This window comes from Ctenopharyngodon idella, chromosome 3 (assembly GCF_019924925.1).
Source record: "Ctenopharyngodon idella isolate HZGC_01 chromosome 3, HZGC01, whole genome shotgun sequence".
Lineage (NCBI taxonomy): Eukaryota > Metazoa > Chordata > Actinopteri > Cypriniformes > Xenocyprididae > Ctenopharyngodon > Ctenopharyngodon idella.
The window spans coordinates 24805673-24828318 of record NC_067222.1 but is presented as its reverse complement, the minus strand read 5'-3'; the positions used below and the strand labels follow the sequence as shown (position 1 = coordinate 24828318).

General features: G+C 39.1%; 1 protein-coding gene across 2 annotated transcripts; it reads left to right on the top strand.

Annotated features, from left to right (window-relative positions):
* Positions 1-821: 821 nt before the first annotated feature.
* On the top strand, positions 822-9126 carry LOC127509754 (proline-rich transmembrane protein 2). Of its 2 annotated transcripts, none has more exons than XM_051888702.1 (5): positions 822-1084; positions 2876-3226; positions 4001-4296; positions 4542-4674; positions 5150-9126. In XM_051888702.1, the coding sequence occupies exons 2-5, from the start codon at positions 2962-2964 to the stop codon at positions 5164-5166; spliced, it is 711 nt and encodes a 236-aa protein (XP_051744662.1). In that variant the 5' UTR covers positions 822-1084; positions 2876-2961; the 3' UTR covers positions 5167-9126. The 2 variants fall into 2 exon arrangements, with proteins under 2 accessions (XP_051744662.1, XP_051744663.1); XM_051888703.1 differs by lacking the exon at positions 822-1084 and adding an exon at positions 1169-1338.
* The last annotated feature ends 13520 nt before the right edge of the window (positions 9127-22646 follow it).

Below are 22646 nucleotides of genomic sequence, written 5' to 3'. Positions count from 1 at the left end.
TTTCATTCATTTTCGTGACTCGAATCATGTTACTGACTCTCCCATTCAAAATGAACTAATTACTTAAAATGTTATATTTTCATAGCCAAATTTCCCATACACGTTCACATACACAATCTTTGGTCATATTACAAATCTGAAAATCTTAATAATGCAGCCAAAGATACATTATGTGAAACGCACACAATTAGTTTACTCCCGAGTCGTTCATTTGTTACATGACAGACCTTAACTAACCCATCACGCTTCTGTTAATTAAAATGTGGTAAATTAACTTAAAATGTGTCTGTTAATGGTGCCTTTCCAGTTTTATGGACGTTTCCATCTTTGATATTTATTTTAGATCGTAGCCATGGTTACGCCTGCATTTGGCGATGTGCGTTGAGTTGCGAGCGAGTCATTGAATCATTCATTTAAACTCAACCTATTCTTTACATTCGTTCGCGACCATGCGAACACTGTCCGTGGACCCACTGTCCGTGAATCTGTATACATTTATTTTTATTTAACTGTATTGTATACATTTATTTTTATAAAGGGTTTATCACCCTTTATAAAAATAAATGTATACAGATCCACGGACAGTCTCTAAAAGCAGCGACTATGCATCATAAGCGCTGTCTCAAATTACAACAAAGCAGATCTGCCCTTTTCCTTTCTTGTCAACTGATGTGTATGACTTTGCGAAAACTGTACTGATGTAACGATGGAACTCAAGAATCAAGTGAATGAATCATTTTATTCAATCGACTCAAGAGATTCGAGTCACTGGGATGAATCAAAATCCACACCACTATCCAGAGCTTTCTCTACCAAGTAAAAACCGCGCACACACAGAGTCGAGCACGCGCACACAGGTTCGTGCAGTGAGACAGAACAGAGTCAAACGCAGTGGATCATATTGATCAGACTGATCACCCCACGTTTTTATGCTTAAACACAGTAGCTGTGTATAGCGTAAAGCATCACATTTTAAAATCTTAATTCTGTAGCACTATCTGAACTTTCATATGCCTACTCTTACTCAATTAAAAATGAGAAGGATTGGATAATGATTTTTGCAGTCATTTTGCACTAGATTAAGGTGAGTTTACTTTCGATCTGCATGCTGCTGTAGTGTATTACTGGCATTTTGATTCTAGCATCAGTGCATCAGTCGTTGTCGGGTCCTGTGGGTGTGTCACCTTTCTTACTGCTGTGTTCTGTTTGAATGTGTGTGCCTGCACGGGTCGCTATGTGCTCTGTAACCATTATTCTCACTGAATCATGATATAGACATTTGGCATTCGTGAAGAAGACGCGTGGCTGCGTGTCCCGTGTGTTTTCATCTCTAGACAGGTACCTCTTTCAATTTCAAAGAGTGAGACAGATGACAGGAAAAGGGGAAGCTTGATTGATTGATTATTCAATTGATTTTAGCGTAATGTTAAACGCCGCATGGTGTACAAGTCAGTTGCAGTGGTCATTTAGTATGTATTTGCCTGTCATAAATCATAAAATGTTTTATAGTTACAGATATGGGTGTGTCATTTGATGCTCTTTGTTTTCTCACAGACATTGATGCGTTTGATGCTCGTGTTGACTTTAAAGTACAGAATGTACTTAATGTAATGAATATTCGGCTCTATTTCATTCTGAATATGATGAATATGATTAAGTTTTTTGTTGGTTTTATTTTAGATTTGGTGTTTTTTCTGGGACCTTGGGTGTGTCAGAGTGCTAGTTTTTGAAGAACATACATCTGTCACAAAAATCTGTCATCTGTATATGATGAGGTGGATGAGGATAGCACGCGAATAAAGCTGTTTGTGGAGGCTTTATGTTTCAGATTCTGCTGAGGGAGATTAATTGTAGGCAGGTAAACAGGTGCAGACTGAGATATCGAAAAACCAGCCCCTTTGGTTACAGTTGACTTGAAAAAAATGATGGGGTAAAGAATAGATATAGTGAATTTGATTACATATTATTATCTTCAAATGCTTTTAGCAACTTAATGTAGGTTTTATGTTGGTGAGATTTTAAATGTTGTGTTAAACGGTCCTGTTACAGCTTAATATGCAACAAATCAGCCATTTGATTTCCTCAAAAAATGTAACCACTGTGGTTCAGTAGCACAATCAAAACATTGCTCTATGGTTTAGATACCAAAATAATCTCGTTGGTTCCAACTGTGAGTTTGTGATGGACAAGGGTAGTGCTTGAGAAACTGGTTTGAAGACAGACAGTGTATAAATTACAATCTTCCCCTTTAACCAGGTAGACAGGGGTACAAGTTGTTAAGAAATTTAAAAAAAAACTCTAGTAAGCATTAGTAAAAAGAGTAGTTCCTGTAATTAACGAGTGTAAAGTGCATCCATGTAATAACATGTTCAATGTCACATTCTAATATGATGAAAAATATTGAAAACATTTGTGCGGCTTAATATTTTTGTGGAAAATGTCTTAATGACCCCCAGTCTTTTGAATGGTAGTGTACATTATTGGCTTCATAATATAAGTGGCATGTGAATAGGCATTATTCATTCATTTTATTTATATAACACAAATAAACACAACAAGAGTTGACCACTGTGCTTTACAAAGTAAAAATCTAGGATACAATAGAGAAAGAGAAACCATAAATACATAGTGAGATACTAAAACATAGTTAAGATTAGTTAAATGCCCAGGCAAGAAGATAAAACTTTAACTAAACACATGTACAGGGAAGACAGGGATCTCAAAGATAAAGGGAGGCCATTTCATAGTCTAGGTCCAACAACTGCAAAAGCACGATCCCCTCTTGACTTCAACTGTGTTTGAGGCTGGGACAGATTATATAAATTATATAATTTATATGATGCCTTATATGTTTTTATTTATTTTTACCCAACAGTTCTCAACCATTCAGAATCGCACATAGTGTATACGGACATAAAAGCTTGATTTTGCCACACGTAAGTTGTCATAAACATCTTGGGAATGGATTTGAATGCTGACGCCAGCATTCCCACTGCTGCCCCTGGTGCAGTGGAGGAAGAACAGCAACAGCAACAATCGGAGCAAGAGACCAGTCAGCAACCAGGCACAGAGTCGGACCTCACCGCCAACTCCTCTCAGCCAATACAAAACGAGCAGCAAGATCCACCCCCCGCCACAACACCTACCCCTGCTGTGGACTCCGCCCCCTCTCAGGATGCCCCACCCAAAGATCACCTGACAGTCATTGACGAGAAGATGGAAATGAGTAAAAAACTATTTAATTAAAAATTATTTTATAGTCTTGCATTTTGCATTGTGTTTGTTTATTAAATAGTTTAAAATGCAAATTCATTTCAATTTAAAGTTATTTGATTATGCTTTAAGGTAAGAGATCTGAACCTGCTCATATCCAATGTCTTTTAAAGACCCCATGGCTGATTTTTGTGGCTTTTAGTCCATGCCTGCTAACTTTGAGGCTATCTATATGCTAGTGTACACTTACAAGTTTACAATACTAACATTTAGTAAATTCACACACATTTAAAATATACATTCTTGTTTATTGATGACAAAATCTTGCACTCATGATAGCATATACACATTTTAGTCCAGTAAAAGACTTTCTAAAATGAGAATTTCCTCCCCTAATACCACTTGCATGGTCTTAGGGGGTTCTTTAATGATCATCTTAGTCCCACTGTGATGCACAAGCTGTCCCTTCTGTCCTTGTGAGAAAAGGACATCTCTCTCAATTTCCTTGAGTGTTATTCTTAGACCAGAAGTCAGACTGACATAAAATGATTTAGAGCCTCACTCTACTTTCACTCCCTTTTCTTCTCAGGTTTTGTACCCTCCCCCACTCTCTTGTCTGTTTTTCTCAACAAGTAGATGAGTCAGATGCAGCTACCCTCTACCAATACAAACTGAGATGTTGGTGCCTTTAGAAACAAACAGAAGAATCAATTCTTTTAAAAACAGACAGGCTGTAATGCAGGCTTACCCATTTCTCACATGTTTCTTTCTCTTGCCATCACACCAGGTAATGGTGTTTGCCCAGCACCTATCAACAGTTGTCCGACCGCTTCTTCTCCTCCTCGTCAGCAGCATGTCAAACCCAACCACGCATATGCGAACGGGCGCGCCAGGCTGAGCAGCCGCTCCGGGTCACTGAGTCACGCGGGGTCACCACGACCATCGCTCACTCGACAGCCCAGCGCAGCCACTGATGCTGGAGGAGATGGATCCAAACCCAATGATTATCTCATATGGGCTATTCTGGCCTGCCTCTGCCCTGTCTGGCCCATCAACATCGTCGGCTTGACCTTCTCAGTGATGGTGTGTGTGCTTGTGTTCGTAGGGAGGGATGTCTGAATACAGTTTCTGTCGAGTAAGGAGGGATTGAGATTTAACTTCAAGAATCTTGCCACTCAATGTCTGAAAGTAACTTTTTTGCCATTGGAGAGTGAACTGAAAACATCTATTACTGGCCAAGAAACTGTATTTTGCATAATTCTTTCTTATGATAATGGAATTCTATGGAATTCTCCTCCTATTCATTCAACTTCTCTTTCCACTCTCAGTCTCGTAACAGTCTGCAGCAGGGCAACGTGGATGGCGCACGCCGTCTTGGCCGGAATGCAAAGGTCCTGTCCATCGTGTCATTGGTGGGTGGGATTGTCATCATTATTGTTACTATCGTCATCAACTGGGGTGGTGAGTATCCTTCCCATGAGGCCAGAGCATGTGAAACTGAATGCAAGCCTAGAGCTGACTTTGTGATTTGGGTCAATGTTGGGTCAATGATTTGAGTTACCGGTAGATCTGATTACAGGTAAATTTGAGACCATTTCATAAAAATAAAGTTTCTTTAGCTTGTAAAAGTAATGATTTTCACAGATATTATATTTTGAAGGTTAACAGTTTAGATTAAGATCTAATTTTGTGTCATTTCAGGAGTTGAAATATGACATACTAATGTTCAAAAGTTTCGGGTTGATAAGATTTTTTTAATGTTCTTTAAATGTATAATATTTATATAAAGTTTGTTGTGTCTCCTCTTGTGTCTGACTCGAAGTTTAAGAGTTTGAGTGACTTTTTATTTTAATTCTTTTGTATTGAGTTGTTTGTAAACATCTTTGAAGATGTTTTGTTTGAATTCACTCTTTGAACACCTCTTCTTCTCTTTCAGTAATACTTAAGACCTGACGGCTGTCACGACACTCAGGATGAAGTAAAATTCATGACTAAACTTCATGCCCAACAACCAGTACATGATGACCATTTTCTTCTTCCATGTGTCATTCATCTTTCTACATCTGAATGCTCCTGAATGCTTTTTCACTTGTTTTATACTCTGTCTGAAGACTGTAAAGCTGGATGTTACCTTCATCTTCTATCGTGCCAGAACTATCAGAAACAACATGGACACTCAGCAGGATCACGAGTGAAGTGGCAAGGCATGCATGTTTGTTTGTTTTATTTCCAACAAAGGACTCATTTGATGATGTCAGTGAGGAGACCACAAAGATGATCTCATTTCATTCGTCACGCACCCTTTGAGGATGTGAGGGATGAAAAAAACAGTGAAAGGGAGTTGCTGGAGAGGATTTGTTATTTGACAAAGATTAGAAGTCCCCCTGTATTCTCAGAAGTGTGAATCCATAGAGAAAAGCTCAGATTAAAATGTAATCGATTGTAAAGCAGCAGATACCTTCTGTATTGGCATCCATCAACAGATGAGTCCGATTACCTTAAGAGCTGCTGTAGACACACTTTTGTCTAGGTTTTCTTATTTCCTGTGAAGGAAAGATGAGAACTTGAGGAGGGCAGGAGAGCAGTTTCCCAGCAATTAAACATGTGCGCTTCATTTTTTATCAGACACGATGACACATTCTCTCTCTATTAAGATGCAGGTTGATGCACATAAACAAAAAATGATGTATCAGAGAGAAGGAAGGAGAGGTGAAGAGAAAGTGGGAGGGTTCGAGACCAAGCTGCAGTCTTTTGTTTCCCACAGATGGAAGGATGGAGAGAGAAGAGAGGAGGGGGGCGGTGGCTTCAGATGAAAAGATACCCCAGAGATGGGGAGATGTAGGGAATGCAGTAGTGTTGCGAGGGATCTGAGCTGCCTCCGATTGGCTGCTTGCGTGTGTGTGTGTGCGTATGAGGAAGCCAACATCGTAATGCTTGCCAACATGCCCTCCCCTCTTCCTTACAGCTATGCTCTGCCAGATCCTTCAAGGCAAACAGAAAGCAAACCATTTATTTATTATTGTGTTTTAGCAGTATGAGGCAAAACGATGATGCTCATGTTTTTATACCGTAATGTTTACAGTAGAATCAGACTCTTTCGGCAAATTCAGCAGGAACGCTAGGACGTTTTGACTATGATAAATCGTTTTACACAGCTAAAACTGCTTGTTTGGTGGAATGATTTGTTTTGCTCAACAGAATGATACCTGAATCATTCCTAGCTAGGCCACACCGACTGTGCCAAAATGCAGACGCTGCCAAGACTCCAGCTTAGATGGGCATGTGGGAAATAAGAGCATGAAGGCATGTTTAAGAAGGCATATATGTAGGGATGCACCGATATTAAAATTGTAGTCTATACCGATAATCTGTTAATTGTTTTTGTGTTATGGCCGATAGCTGGTATATGGCTAATTTTCAGAATCTATACTATTTTGTCTAAATAATTAAATAAAGAATAAAACACTAAAAACTACATTTAGGCTAATTGAGAATTTCTCAAGATTACATTCCCAATGTTATTGAATTATTAATGTTTTTAAATATTAACTTTAAGTTAATCTAAATGTAAAAATAGAGGAAATGAGTGTGCATATTTAAATATCCAATATCGGGCAAAAAATGTCAAATATTGACTGACTAATAAATTAAAATACAATAACTGATAAATTACATTTAAAAACAGAGGAAATGAGCATATTTAAATATTCAATATCAATACAGGCAATTTACCTTCGGAAACCGTTTTTAAAGCTTTTTAACAGTTATCAAGGTTGAGCCAAAGACCTAGGACTAGTTCGCCAAAGTTAGTTTTTGAAATAATCTCCAATATCTCCAACGTGCGACAAAATGCGCGTTACACAATCCTTTACGCAAGTGAAAAACGTGAAGGCGCCCCCCGGTGGCCGATTTCTTTCAAATTTCTCACAGGCCTCTAGGGCCACGAGTCAAACAGGCCCACTGAGTTTCATTCCGATTGGCCTCCGTTAACCTTATCTGATAGCTGCTCAAATTTCACTGGCCGATGGCAGCCATGGTTTTTGAGATACGTCCTCAGAGACAGTCATGGCAGACAAAGACACTACATGCCAATTTTCAATTCAATCGGACTAACGTTGAAGTAGTTATTGCCAAGGTGAAAATATCTAATTTTGTTCACGAGTTATAGCCATTTTAGTAAAAGTGGCTCCACCCACTTCAAACATTTTGGTGGCCCTTAGGGACCAAGAATCGAAATTTCAACTTTTTTTGATAATTATCGACAATCAGACTCCGCTGCACTGGTTTGGTTCCGATCAGGCCAAAAACAAACTAGCAAAAGTAGGTTTTTCAAAAAAAAAAAAAAAACCTTGAAAATTTTCAAGGCATCCATTTTTTCCACCTTGAGCCAAGGATTCAACAACGTAAGACACTTGAGCCTACGGCTAATGGTTTAGGAGTTATAAGCTATTTCACACTTTTCACCACTGTAGCGCCCCCGTCAGGCCGATCAGGGCAAGCTTTGGTGACGTTGTAGGCGGTGTGAGTACCACCAGCCCTCAAAGTTTCAAGTTTCTACTACTTACGGTTTGGTCTGCCCGATCACTTTTAGGGAAGAATGCTGATCCTTGTATTGTAATTTAACAATTACAATAGTGTTTCAACAGTACGCTCTTGAACCACTAATTATTGTGCGTCGCTACATATATGAAGTTCTTTCACAGATAATATCACAAATCCCTCATCTTCATGGCTTCGGGTCTCTTGCGTGCGATTCTGTTTCATTGATGTTTACAGCTTTTTGTCAGAGATGGGGGCACATATTAACTCTCTGAAATCAAGTATTCTTATTTTTCACAAGGCAAAACTATGCTGATTAGCACTTTGTAAATGTTCTGAATCTAACGAGAATTATTCAGTTTCACAAGCAGCATGATGTCGATAAGGATACTGACTCGGTTTGGGTAGTGAGAGGCCTCTATTTTCAGGGCTCGCATTGAGCTACACTTGCGTGAACAGAAGGGGCTAGCTTTTTGATTCATTTCCGTTTGAGGCCACTTCACATCCCCACCACTCAAATAGGAATGACCGTAGCATGCACATGATTTGATCCAACTGTGTGCAGTCAGTGAATGCCAGCTTGACTTTTGTTCTCTTGAATTGTTCTGCTCAGCTATTTATATTTAACCTGCTTACAATTCATGCTTGTATATATGTGTGTATATATGCGTCTGTACATATTTAAACCGCTTCCAATCTCATCTGGTAATCTGAATCTCATTGATGGACAAGAACAGTGTGCGTAATGCAACTCTTGACTGTTAACACTGCAGTGCTTTCACAAATTTTCACACTCTTGAGTATTTTTATTGGTAAGTATTTTGAAATCAGCCCTCTCAGCGTACTACAATAAGTCTGCGACCATTTGTTTTGTATGCCGTTTGTGCTTTGCTGAAACTTTGACTTTAAAAGCATGTTTACACATTGATTACAGATCATCTATGCTGCATAATATAATTCTGAAAGAAATGTTTCAAAGACACCAGCCGAGTCCACTTCTCTGGGTTACAAGTTCTACCTGCTGTTCTATTCTTTTGGTATGAAGATTAAATCCATATTTGTGTTTATTAAACATTCCCTTACAAATTCAACAGCATTTTGGTGAAAGCACCTGTGCTAGTCAAGAATCCTCTGTGACATGAATTGATTTGAGAGGCATTATGATAACTCTTGTTGCTAATATAATCTTGATTTTGTGCAGATTTGCCTGTGCATGCCTTAATGAATTGCTTTGGAACAATAATATGTGATGTACACTGTATCTGAACCGAAGCGTTTGGTAGATCTTGCAGTATTGATCCTTATTCTACTCTGTATACTAGAACTGATTATGCATCAATGAGTCCAGTGAATAAACTGTCCCTCATTATGCTACTCCTCTGTCTTTGTAAACACATTTGAGACTCAGTGTGCCTTTTGTTGGATCACACACTCTTTCCGCTGTTTTTTTTTTGCTCCCTCTATACCGCATATATGTCTCCAGGACGTTACAGTTTCCAGGGCAACGGTTGGTAGGCGAGGAGGACAGTGAGGGACTGGGGTGCAGCAGAAAATAGGGAGAAAGAGAGCGTGCGCTCGGTCTTCACTGGTGTGTTTAAAAATCTATCTCATTTGAATTTTATAGCAGCATGCATTATTAAAAGGCTCTAGAGGAGTGGAGACGGTGTGTGTGTGAGCGAGTCAGGTTAATGGGAGCTGCAGAGACAGATTGGTTTAAAGTTGAGGCTTTGAAATGGAGACAGTGAAAAAGGTTTATTTTTGTGCAACAGACAGTAAGAGGAGGGGCCGATCGAATACACACTTTCTGAAAAGAAGAAACGGCACGGACACTAAAAATGCATAGCCTAAAGACATTTTAGATAACATGCTTGGATATGTAATGATGTTTTGTGTAACATAGTGAGCATAATAAGAAAATCAGGTAATATGTTGAAAAGTGAATCATAATGCAGTCAGACAGATGGGAGGGTGGGCCAGGGACAGCAAAAAAAAAAAAAGAAAAAAGAGAGACAGGTTTCTGCAACAGCTGAAACATTATTTTTGAAGATCCTGATATTAGAGTTTAGGCTATAGAGACAGAATTGTTAGAAATCAGAAGGTGGTTCAAGGGAAATACACTAGACTGATAACTCATTTTCAGATTAATGAAAAGAAGTGAAAACAATATAGGAAAGTTGGATGGATGAAGTGGCAGTAAGGTAACTTTATTTAAAGGTAGGGTAGGCAATTTTTTACTGGTTGAAACTCTCTTCACATCTGATAGCAATCAATAATAGAAGTCATCTAAATAATAAAACATGTACTTATATCTTCTGTGGAAGTCGCAGGACCAAAAAATGTTTGTCCAATCATTGCATTCGGTCTGATTAGGGCTGCACGATTTATCGCACGATACGAAAAATAACATTAGAATTGCGCTTAAACGCGAATCTTAGTGCGATTATGAAATCGCAAAGGCTGCGATTGGTTTTTTTATGGGCAGCTTGTCAATGAAGTATGTCTCCAAATTGAGTCGCTTATAATGTACATTTGGAAAAGCAACACACGTCAAACAACTTTCCAGACATGAGAAGCATTTATTAACAACTTGTCCAACAAAAGACAACATTTAATAACATGTTTTTACTCCAAACTCACTTCATAACGACAGTTGAGCGTCCTTCTGTGAGATGATGTGGCTTCGTACACAGAATAAGGCAGTCGTGTGTTTATTAGTCATGTTTAATCAAAGCGTTTCAATCTTCTGTTTATTCAGCTGCAGCGATAGTATGATGGGGATTTCCTGGAGTGTGATAAAATTTGCAATAAATCGCGATATATCGTGCAGCCCTAGGTCCGATGTCCTACCTGCCTGTCAACATATGTATTTCCATACCTCCGTGCACCTGCTCACGCAGGCATCACATGTCATCAGTGCGATCCATAAGACTGTGCAGAGTTGTAGACAGACAGTCACCAAGCACCACAAACAAACAGCAGCCGCCTTTTACAGTTCTTCCTGAACCAAAACAACAAGCATATGCTGCGTTCATGCCATGTTGTAACCGTAATTAAGAGATGCTCTACCTGGAGCTGTTCACGTCCTCAGACTCCAATTTTTGCATTTCTGTGTCAACACTATCAATGCCGAAATGAATCTGCAGCAGTCAGGTGGTACAAGTAAGAGCTCTGTAAGTTATTTACATGTGCTTTGAGACATGAGGTAATTTACCGTCATCTCTCGTCTCGTGACGCTTTACAGAATCTGCTGTGTGCATTCATGTGTTTTGGAGGAGGCGTGGCTTTGGAGAGAGCGCTCTGAAGGGAGGGTGGGATCTCATGCTTTCAAAGCTAGCTTGCTATTGCTAGCCTCTCCGAAATTGCCTACTCTACCTTTAATTTGTAATGTTGCCTGTTTTTTTGTACATTGGTCTGATTCACATATTACATACTTGTCCAATCTGTCATATGTGCATGAAATACAGTACCATTCAAAAGTTTTTGGGAAAAGAAATTAATACTTTTATTCAGTAAGCAAGGGTGCAGTAAATTGATCAAAAGTGACAGTAAAGACATTTATGTTGTTACAAAACATTTATAAAACAATAATTGCGAACTTTCTCAAAGAATCCTGAAAAAAATGTATCACTGTTTCCACAAAATAAGCAGCATAACTGTTTTCAACATTGATAATAATAATAAATGTTTTTTGAGCAGCAAAAATTAGACTGATTTCTGAAGGATCATGTGACACTGAAGACTGCTGAAAATTCAGCGTTGACATCACAGGAATAAATTACATTTTAAAATATATTCAAATAGAAAACATTTATTTTAAATTGTAATTATATTTCAGTTTTTAAATTTTTTTTATAAGAATAAATGCAGCCTTGGTGACTTCTTTCAAGAACATTACAAACACTTAATGAATGACCCCAAACTTTTGAATGATATGTGAATAACCAGCAATTTCATTATTTCACCTCAGAGCCTACATATACAGCTCGAGATTGGCTAAATGGATCTGAATGTACCCATTGATAATTTGAATGTACCCAATGCAGAGAAACTAGTGCCTTACTTCCAAATACGTCTTCATGGATGGACTGAACAGACTGAGAGAGACCAGTGAAGGTTAAATGTCACAAAAGAAAAGAGAGAAGTGGAGACGACAAGATGGAGTGCACACTTAACCTTGTGGGATTTAATTACACAATCTAATCAAATAACGAAAATTGCTAAATCTGATCTAAGTGGGAGAGGTTGTATCTCTGACTGTTTGGCAAGCTTTAGGCCTTTTGTTTGACTGTGATGGTAATAGCACTTGAGAACTTGGTAAGGATGGAAGTAATCCACAGACTCTCAACTTTCATTAAAACTGATGCATGTTCATTAAAGTGGAGGCCTCTTTCTTTTTAAACTATGATGTTACATACAAACCACCACTTTCACGTAATTCTATATGTAATTGCATTTAATATTATTACCTATTTAACATAAATTCAACACAACTGACAGAAGTGATGATTCACCAAGTCCCTTTTGCTATGGTCAGATGTGTAATGTGCACAAAGAAAAAAGAGAAAGAAATTTAATGACTTTTTTAAAAGTATGAATATTAAATAATTTATATATAAATATTTGTACCAGATTCCATGACGCTCAATGCCTGATGTCATTGTGAAGCTCAGGACCTCTTGAATAAAAACAAAAAAGACAGAGACTTGTGTGTCCTTGAGAGCCAGAGCCAGACGACAAACTCTTTCACAGGCAGACATGTTTTAGATAAGGTCTACTGCGCTCAGAGCTTAATTAATACCTCAGATGAAAAGATGTGATTACATGCAGGGCAATCAGCCATCTTATGATTAAAGGCTAAGCCATTAAATGGACAGAAACCTCAGTTCCTCTGAGACAGAATAAGTTTGCCTATAACTAAACTAATATGTTACTCGAAGGCTTAACTAAGCAATATTGCAATTTTCATGAAAGTTTACAGCGTAGCTGCTAATACATGAATTCAAATTTCGGCCCTGTAGCTTTTTGGGAAGGCTTCTCAAGAAAGTAAAAGCATGGGTGCTTATGTATTTAATTACCTTTTGCAACCTTGAAAAACGAGCATTTTCAGAAGAGTGGATGGGATTGTGTTGGCTGCTGCAAAACATGATATCACAGAATAGCGCCTCCCTATGGTTGCCTTCAGAACACTAATTTAGCGATTTTGCTTGCACCTAGTCAATAGATAGCAATATAATTGTTTAAGGGAGTACAAACATTTACAATAATACATACATTTAAGCTTTATTATTTACTTGACTATTTTTTAATGATTGTTGTTAATTTAGTTTCTGGGGCCAGTTGCATAAACACAGTCACACAGAACTCGTCAAGGGGTCATTTAGTTTTAAACATCTATGAAAACAGGATAAAATATAGCTGCAAGCAGCTATGATTGGGCCCAAGCCCCGGCGCCACAAGCACCCCAGTGACTTTAGGACTACTTCAAAGTTATTTGAATATGCCACATCTACTGCAGCAGCTGGTGCCACTATGAAAACACAACAGCCACATCCATGTGATCAATTAAATTTAAATGAATTTCATGTCATGGACCAATATCAAACGAATGTGAAGTTATCAAAATAAAACTTAAGGTCTTTTTAGGTTTTTATTAACATAATTATTAAACTAATTATTTAAAACTATGTTGTCAGTGCAGATGAACTGGTTCTATGCCTTTATTTTGTTAAACTGATAGAAAAAGTTTAGGCCTGGGAGATTTCTTATCTGTGAATGCAGGCAAAAGCACACAGGAATGAATGAGTTACACTATAAACCATCAAGAGAGTAAAACAGACTCATGCACACACAAACTCACACACATTTGTACACGTGGTTTATAGGGACTATAAGAGCCATAATTTGAATAATTTAATTTAATATTAAAGTTATAAGTGCATGAATAGATATAATTTTAATGAGTTTGGATTTATATGTATATTCCTTAAACACCCCCATGTTTATTCCATAATGGTTTGCTCTGTTTTATCATTGGACAGCCTTTAGCGCCTTTCATTTTTGGCGCCCCTTAGTATGAAAGAAAGAAAGACGGAGCTACACAGTTTTTTGACCGGAGTTTATTTTATTTCTTTTTATTGTACAAGAACATTCAGTAAACCATTGAAAATTGAACGAAGACCCGAGTCAATTCTTCGCCCGAGAGAACAAGAAAGATTATTGTTACTACAAAAGTCAAAAAACTGCTCATGAAGGAAGTTGAAGGCAGCTCGCGACAAACGCTGCTTGGAATCATTGAAAGACGTTCCGTGAACCTCAGCGAATATTAGAAAGACGGTACAAAAGGACTAAAGGTACTGTGATTGAAGTCTTTTCACAAGTGGAGTTTGTGAATATTTAGAAGACTACAAATGATTGCAGCAGCTTTATTTAACTGCGATGGTTTGCGTGAAGATCGGCTTTCTAATTAAGCAGAATGGCGGATGATTCTGTGCATGCGAATGTGCCGGGTAATGGCCACAAGAGGGCGCCAAAGCCTACTGAAAAGGCGGCTGAAGAGAAAATTAATCGACTTAAAAATGAGAGACAAGGGAAATTGGCACAGTTAACACGCAAAACGAATGAAATTGACAGATTAATGCAAGATAAAGAAGATGTGAAGACTGTTGAAATGGAACTGAATGTCTTCTGCCAGACCTTATGTCAGTTTGAAGAGTTGAATGCTGAAATGTTACTCGTGTTGTCTGATGAAGATGGGAAAAAAGATCAGATTAACTGGTTTCAACCCAAGATTGAACATTTCCAGCAGTTTATGATTGATGTGAAAAAATGGATTTCAACCACAAATAAAAGAAACGAGTCTGATGAGCATGAACCTCAAGATGAAGATGACGATGGTGTTAAACCAAGTGATAGTGTGTCAGAAGTGATGGCTCCTCATCATAGAAGGAAAAGTGGATCTGTGACAAGTAGTTCTGTGGCATCTTCAACCAGTTCTGCTCGTGTCAAGGCAGAAGCTAAGCGTGCAGCACTTTTAGCTCGGGTATCTGTTTTAAGAAAGAGGCAAGAATTAGAGGCTGAAGAGTTGAGATTGAAGGCAAAAAGGGAGCAGCTTGAACTGGATACAGAAATTGCTGCATCAAATGCTGAACTCAAAGTGTTAAAAGAGTATGAAGATGGTCAAGATGGCATGAATGATTATTACAGGTCACAGACTGGGTCACAAGCTGGTGATTCATTCAAAGGCCGAAAGGAACGACAAGTTCATCCAGTATCTAACCCGTGTAGAAAGTCTGAGACTATGTCAAGCACCCAGGATCGCGGCTCTATCCAGAGACCATCTCAACAAACCACAGATCATGGTAACACTCAACAGTCAACTGATGATGGCAGATATTTGTTTAAGGTGATGCAACGCCAAAACGAAATAACTGAATTGTTGGTAAAGCAGCAGAGCTTGTCCCAGTTACCTCAGCGAGATGTACCAATATTTTCTGGAGATCCTCTTGCTTATATTTCCTTCATAAGGGCATTCGAGCACACGATTGAGAACAAGACTAATAATCCACAAGACAGATTATACTATCTTGAACAGTTCACAAGTGGTGAACCACAAGCTCTTGTTCGCAGCTGTGAACATATGAGTCCTGCTAAAGGATATAAAGAGGCTAAGCGTCTCCTTCAGCAGCATTATGGCAATGAGCTGAAGATAGCTACAGCTTACCTCGAGAAAGCTCTAAAATGGCCACAAATCAAAGCAGAGGACAGTAAGGGAATGAAGACCTATGCCTTATTCCTTATTGGATGTAGAAATACCATGGCTGATGTTGAATTCATGGATGAGATGAACAATCCAACAAACATGAGAACAGTGATTTCAAAACTTCCCTTCAGATTCAGAGAACGTTGGAGAAACACAGCCTTTGATATCCAGCAACGAAATGGAAGAAGAGCCACATTTGAAGATTTGGTCAACTTCATTGACTTAAATGCTCAAGTTTTGAATGACCCGCTCTTTGGAGATATCCAAGATGTTAAGGTGGAGAGAAAAGGAAAGTCCAGTTTGCCAGAGGGGAAGAACCCGAAGAAGAGTGGTTTCAAAGGTAGTATCTTTGCCACAAATGTCTCACCGGCTGCCAAGGACAAAACAGAATACTCACTACAAAAGAAACAGAACACAGAGAAACCTGATTCTGCAGTCCAAAGGGCTTGTTTGTTCTGTAACAAGGAACACATGCTGGATTCCTGTATTAAGCGCAAGGAGCAGGAATACAAGGACAGAATTCAGTTTCTTAAAAGTAAAGGTCTGTGCTTTGGCTGTTTAACACAAGGACACATGAGAAAAGATTGTAAGAAGAGAATATCATGTCCAGATTGCTCACTAAAACATCCAGGCATCCTACATATCGTCAAACAAGAAGATAACCGAGATCAAAGGTCTGAAGACCACGACCTAGCAGTTTCCAATGCTCTTCTTTCACTGTGTCAGGAAACTTGTGGATATACTGGGGCTGGCGATGGTGAGTGCATTCTCTCCATTATACCTGTAAAAGTGAAATCAAAGAAGAGTGAAAAATCAGTAGAGACTTATGCTTTCCTAGACCCAGGAAGCACAACCACCTTTTGCACAGAAGATCTCATGCATCAACTGAACATACAGGGCAAGAAGACTGATTTTCTACTTTGTACTATGGGTCAACAAAGAAAGGTGCGTGGATACTTGCTGTCTGACTTAGAAGTGTGTGGTGTAGAAAGGAATACTTATATCGATCTACCCAATGTCTTGACTCAGCGACACTTGCCTGTGAAAGAAGGAAACATTCCTAAACAGGAGGATATTGAGAAATGGCCTTACCTGCGTGAAGTTCGTCTTCCACATATTGAGGCTGCAGTAGGGCTACTTATTGGAGTGAACGCTCATAAGGCCATGGAACCATGGAAAGTGATAAACAGCAGAAATAACGGGCCTTATGCAGTGAAGACAGTTCTTGGCTGGATAGTCAATGGACCTAAAGAAGAGAGCATCAAGACAAGAAAATCTGGTATACAGAGCTATACAGTGAATCGTATATCTGTGGAGAAGATTGAAGATTTGCTGGTGAAGCAGTTTAATCTTGATTTTCCTGAACGTCGTTATGATGATAATTCTGAAATGTCTCAAGAAGACCGACAGTTCATGATGTCTGTGACTAAGTCTACTAAGCTTCTGGATGGTCACTACTGCATGAGATTGCCTTTGAAAGATGACAAGATCAAGATGCCGAACAATCGGGATGTAGCGGAACAGCGTCTCAAGAGCCTTCAGAAAAGACTCAAAAGGAATCCTGAGTTCCATGAGGACTACACCAGATTTATGAACAACATCATTGAGAAAGGGTATGCTGAGAAAATACCTGATGAGAAGTTGCACCGTGGTGATGGAAAGGTGTGGTACATTCCTCACCACGGGGTTTATCACCAGAAGAAGAAGAAAATCCGTGTTGTCTTCGACTGTAATGCATCTTACCAAGGATTTTCTTTGAATGGTCAGTTACTTCAAGGGCCTAACCTCACCAACACGCTTATTGGGGTGTTGTCCAGATTCCGTGAAGAGCCGATCGCAATGATGGCTGACATTGAATCAATGTTTTATCAGGTTCGAGTACCTAATGAGGATGCAGACTTCCTGAGGTTCCTCTGGTGGCCGGACGGCAACCTAAATCAAGATGAAGAGGAGTACAGGATGCGTGTACACCTGTTTGGTGCTACCTCTTCACCGAGTTGTTCTTGTTACGCTCTTCAAAGAACAGCAGAAGATGGAATCAACAACACTACTCCAGAAGCAGCTCAGACACTCTTGAAGAATTTTTACGTTGATGATTGCCTTAAATCAGTGGCAACTGAAGAACAAGCAGTCATTCTTGCAAGAGACATCAGAGTGCTTTGCAATCGAGGTGGGTTCCATTTGACAAAATGGACTAGTAATAGCAGAACTGTACTTTCGTCCATTCCTGAAGAGGAACGAGCCTCTGACATGAAAGATTTAGATCTGGACAGCGGGTTGCTTCCCATGGAAAGAGCACTGGGAATTCTGTGGTGCACAGAGAATGACACGTTTAATTTCAAGATCGAAGTGCAAAACAAACCACTTACCAGAAGAGGTATATTGTCTGTTGTTGGCTCAGTTTACGATCCTCTTGGGTTCCTAGCACCATTTGTGCTACCAGCAAAGCTCATTCTGAGGGACCTGTGTAGAGAGAAAATAGCCTGGGATGAGGAAATTGTAGAGAAAAAGGCTGAGAGATGGCTGTCCTGGTTAGAGGATTTGCATAAGCTCACAAACTTCAGTGTGAGTAGATGTATCAAACCTGCAGGGTTCGGGCATGTCAAGACCTTTCAATTGCATCACTTTGCAGATGCTAGCGAGAACGGATACGGGACTGCCACATACCTCTTGTTGACAAATGATCATGATCAAAGGAGCTGCACGTTCATGATGGGAAAGTCCAGAGTGGCACCACTCAAGCAGGTCACTATTCCAAGAATGGAATTGACAGCAGCCACAATCGCAGTCAAAATGGATAGGATGCTGAGACAGGAGTTTCAAATTGATCTTAAGGAGTCTAACTTTTGGACTGATAGCACCACAGTGCTGAGATATATCGAGAACGACTCCACAAGATTCAAGACATTTGTTGCAAACCGAGTCTCATTAATTAGAGAAGCTTCTAAACCTTCTCAGTGGAGATATGTGAGCTCTGCAGATAATCCTGCAGACCAAGCTTCGAGAGGCCTAAATGCAGACAACTTGATTGGAAGCAAAAACTGGATCAAAGGACCTAGTTTTCTGCTGAAGCCACAATGTGAGTGGCCAGTTCGACCTGAACATTCAATGTCATTTGCAGATGATGACAACGAGCTCAAAAAGGCTTCCTCTGTTAACGCAATATCCACTCAGAACAGTAAGGAAGGTCTAGAAAGTCTTGTTTGTTATTATTCAAGCTGGCATCGCCTAAAGAAGGCCATAGTACTGCTAACACATCTCAAAGAAATCCTGCTGGATGTAAGTCGCAAGAGGAAGGAGATACAGATGAGGATCAATCATGCAGAAAGAGATCCCAATATACAAAACATTCTAGTACAGAAAGAAATGGATACCTACAAAAGAGGCTTGAAGAAAAGAACACCTACCATGGAGGATATGGTGAACGCTGAACTGGATCTAATTCGTTACAGCCAGAAACAGAAGTTTCAGGAAGAAATAAAAATGCTGCAACAAGGAAAGATGCATGTCAAGAAAGACAGCTGCATATACCGATTGGATCCATACCTTGAGGATGGCGTGTTAAGAGTTGGAGGTAGATTGAGCAGATCGGCGATGCCTGAAGAATCAAAGCATCCCATCATCTTGCATAAAGACCTCCGTATATGCTCCCTAATTCTTGAACACATCCACCAAAACATTGGTCACTTGGGACGAAACCATGTCCTGGCAAAGCTAAGACAGAAATACTGGCTTCCTCAAGCAAATTCTGCAGTTAGAAGAACAATTCATGCTTGTTTTGTCTGCAGACGATTACATGCAAAGACTGGTGTGCAAAAGATGGCAGATTTGCCAGAAGATAGGCTGCTACCAGACAAACCACCATTCACTAATACTGGGGTCGATTACTTCGGACCGTTTGAGGTGAGAAAAGGACGCTCTATGGTCAAGAGATATGGTGTGCTCTTTACCTGCCTCACCATTAGAGCCATCCATTTAGAAGTCGCACCTTCTCTCGATACGGATGCATGTATCAACGCTATACGCCGATTCATCTGTAGAAGAGGTCATGTCTCAGTAATCCGTTCTGATAATGGAACGAACTTCACAGGAGCTGATAAGGAGTTGCGTGAAGCATTGCAGAATTTGAATCAGTCAGCGATTCAAGAAGAGATGCTAAAGAGGGAAATTCAGTGGATATTTAACACTCCTGGAGCATCACACCATGGTGGAGTCTGGGAACGTCAGATTCGCACGGTAAGAAAGGTTCTGAATTCCACGCTGAGACAGCAGGTGTTGGACGATGATGGCCTACATACATTACTGTGTGAGGTGGAATCAATCATCAATGATAGACCAATTACCAAAATGTCTGACGACCCTAATGACCTCGAAGCCTTGACCCCTAACCATCTGTTGTTGATGAGGAAACAAGTAAGCTTACCTCCAGGTGTGTTCAAGAAAGACGATGTCTATGCAAGGCGTAGATGGAAACAAATTCAATACCTGGCGGATCTTTTCTGGCATCGGTGGACGCTGGAATACTTACCTCTCCTGCAGGAACGTCAGCGATGGTTCAGGTTGAAAAGAAATTTTGAGATTGGAGACATTGTCCTGATTGTGGATTCCAATGCACCTCGGAATTCCTGGATGATAGGCCGCATCATCAAGACAATGCCTGACTCTAAGGGATGCGTTCGCAGTGTGTGTGTTCAGACAAAAAGCAGCACATTGAATCGACCCATCTCCAAAATATGTCTTCTACAGGAAGCTGTCTGACTTTAATTTGAATGGAAGTTCAAGTTGTGACTCCAAGGACTCTTATTCTGAAGGTTTATGGCTCTATATAATTTTAAGTGGTAATTGATATAGTTTGCCAGCCTATACAATTAGAGGCTGGGGATATAAGAGCCATAATTTGAATAATTTAATTTAATATTAAAGTTATAAGTGCATGAATAGATATAATTTTAATGAGTTTGGATTTATATGTATATTCCTTAAACACCCCCATGTTTATTCCATAATGGTTTGCTCTGTTTTATCATTGGACAGCCTTTAGCGCCTTTCATTTTTGGCGCCCCTTAGTATGAAAGAAAGAAAGACGGAGCTACACAGTTTTTTGACCGGAGTTTATTTTATTTCTTTTTATTGTACAAGAACATTCAGTAAACCATTGAAAATTGAACGAAGACCCGAGTCAATTCTTCGCCCGAGAGAACAAGAAAGATTATTGTTACTACAGGGACTCTTCATAGGCGTAATGGTTTTATACTGTACAAACTGTATATTCTTTCCCCTAAACCTACCCATCACAGAAAACCTTTGGCATGTTTTGAATTTCAAAAAGCACAGTTTAGCATGTTTTTAAAGCCATTTGGTTTACGAGGACACATGGAAAAATCATGTTTACATCATGATTTTTCCTGTGTCCTCATAAACCTACATCATACCCATGTCATTATACACATTTTTTTTGTCCTCATAAACCATATTTACAAACACACACGCACACACACACACACACACACACACACACACACACACACACACGTTTAGTTCACTATCCTTGTAGGGACTCTCCATAGACGTAATGGTTTTTATACTGTACAAACTGCATATTCTCTCCCCCTACACTAACCCTACCCCTAAACCTACCATCACAGAAAACTTTCAGCATTTTTACATTTTCAAAAAAACATCATTTAGTATGTTTATTAATCTATTTCCCCCATGGGGACTGCTGGCTGGTCCCCACAATGTAGGTGATCTCAGGTTTTACTATGCACGCACACACACACACACACACACACACACACACACACACACACACACACACACACACACACACACTCTAAATAAATATCCAAATGTAATACCTACTAAAAGTATTTCTGTCTGAAAATACTGTTCTCAGCAACAAGGTACTGCACAACCCTATTAAAAATAGATCTATACTGCCATCTAGTGGTTATCCTATATATGAATTTGATTTAGTTTCTTTCAATCAGAGAGCATTAATCTTCGTATTTTTTAATCATATTTTTACATATAATTGAAAAATCAGAATAAAATGTGTTTTTTCTAATATTTGTAGTATTGTATATAGATGCAAATGGTGTATAATTTAGAAGTGAATATTGTTTAATGATATTAATTGATCTCAAAATACAAAATATTGAAGAAAAAAATTATTGAACTGAAAACATAGTAGGCCTACATGCAATTTACATTCATACAGCCTCCATTAACAAACAAATTTAGTTTAAATCAACAATGATTTTAGAAGATGAGAAACTTCCAGTTTCCCTTTTTTTTTTATCTTACTTTAATCCCTCAGTAGTCACATCCATGTGATCAGCATCTTACATCGAACATACAGCTGAAGTTTAATCAAAATCAGACTGAAAATCAGATTATAACACTTCCTGTTTCCCCTTTCTTGCCATAAGTTAATTTCCTCGCCATGGCCAAACCGTTTGAGATATCAAAAATCCACTAGCAATTTAACATCCTCAGTGTCTTGGCTTCATGCTGAGTTTGGTGGCGATTGGGTAAATTGCCTATGAAGAGTATTTCAAATTCCAAATTTCAAATTATGTATTCAGACATACTACTCTTTTGGCGTACAGTTTTCGCATACTATATAGTAGGGAAGTATTCGATTTCGGATGCAGTGCATGTGTTTTTCAAACAACCCATAATAGCTGACTTCTTGTTGGGCTGGTGTATAATTATGAGCACAAAAATTGTTCTGACTGATGAGATCTATAAGTGTATGAAGTTTGGTTATTGCATGTGAAAAGGGTTGTGCTATGGAGCCCCTCAAAAATGATCATATAAAAGAGTGCACCACAGAGTCCCCCCATGATTCACCCCCCAGTCAGTTTCTGCCCAGACTTAATTTGAATGTGTGTGCAAAGTTTCAAGACTTTTTGAGCTTGTTACGGCCCCCAAAAGTGCCCGAGAGTTTGAAAAAAGAAGAAGATAACAGAATAATCTATAGGAAAACATAGTGGCCCCTTGGGCTTGGGCCCTATTAAACGTGAGGGAGTGCAGTATATGATTAGCTAACTGTACCTATAGTGGTTTAATGTTGTTGCTAGATAAGGGTGTATTGATGAACGTGTTTCAGATGATGTCCAGTCATCTGAAT

Coding starts and splice junctions, on each gene's coding strand:
- LOC127509754 (XM_051888702.1), top strand. CDS start 2,962: ATGGATTTGAATGCTGACGCCAGCATTCCCACTGCTGCCCCTGGTGCA. Junction 3,227..4,000: donor TGACGAGAAGATGGAAATGA/GTAAAAAACTAT, acceptor CCATCACACCAG/GTAATGGTGTTTGCCCAGCA. Junction 4,297..4,541: donor GCTTGACCTTCTCAGTGATG/GTGTGTGTGCTT, acceptor TTCCACTCTCAG/TCTCGTAACAGTCTGCAGCA.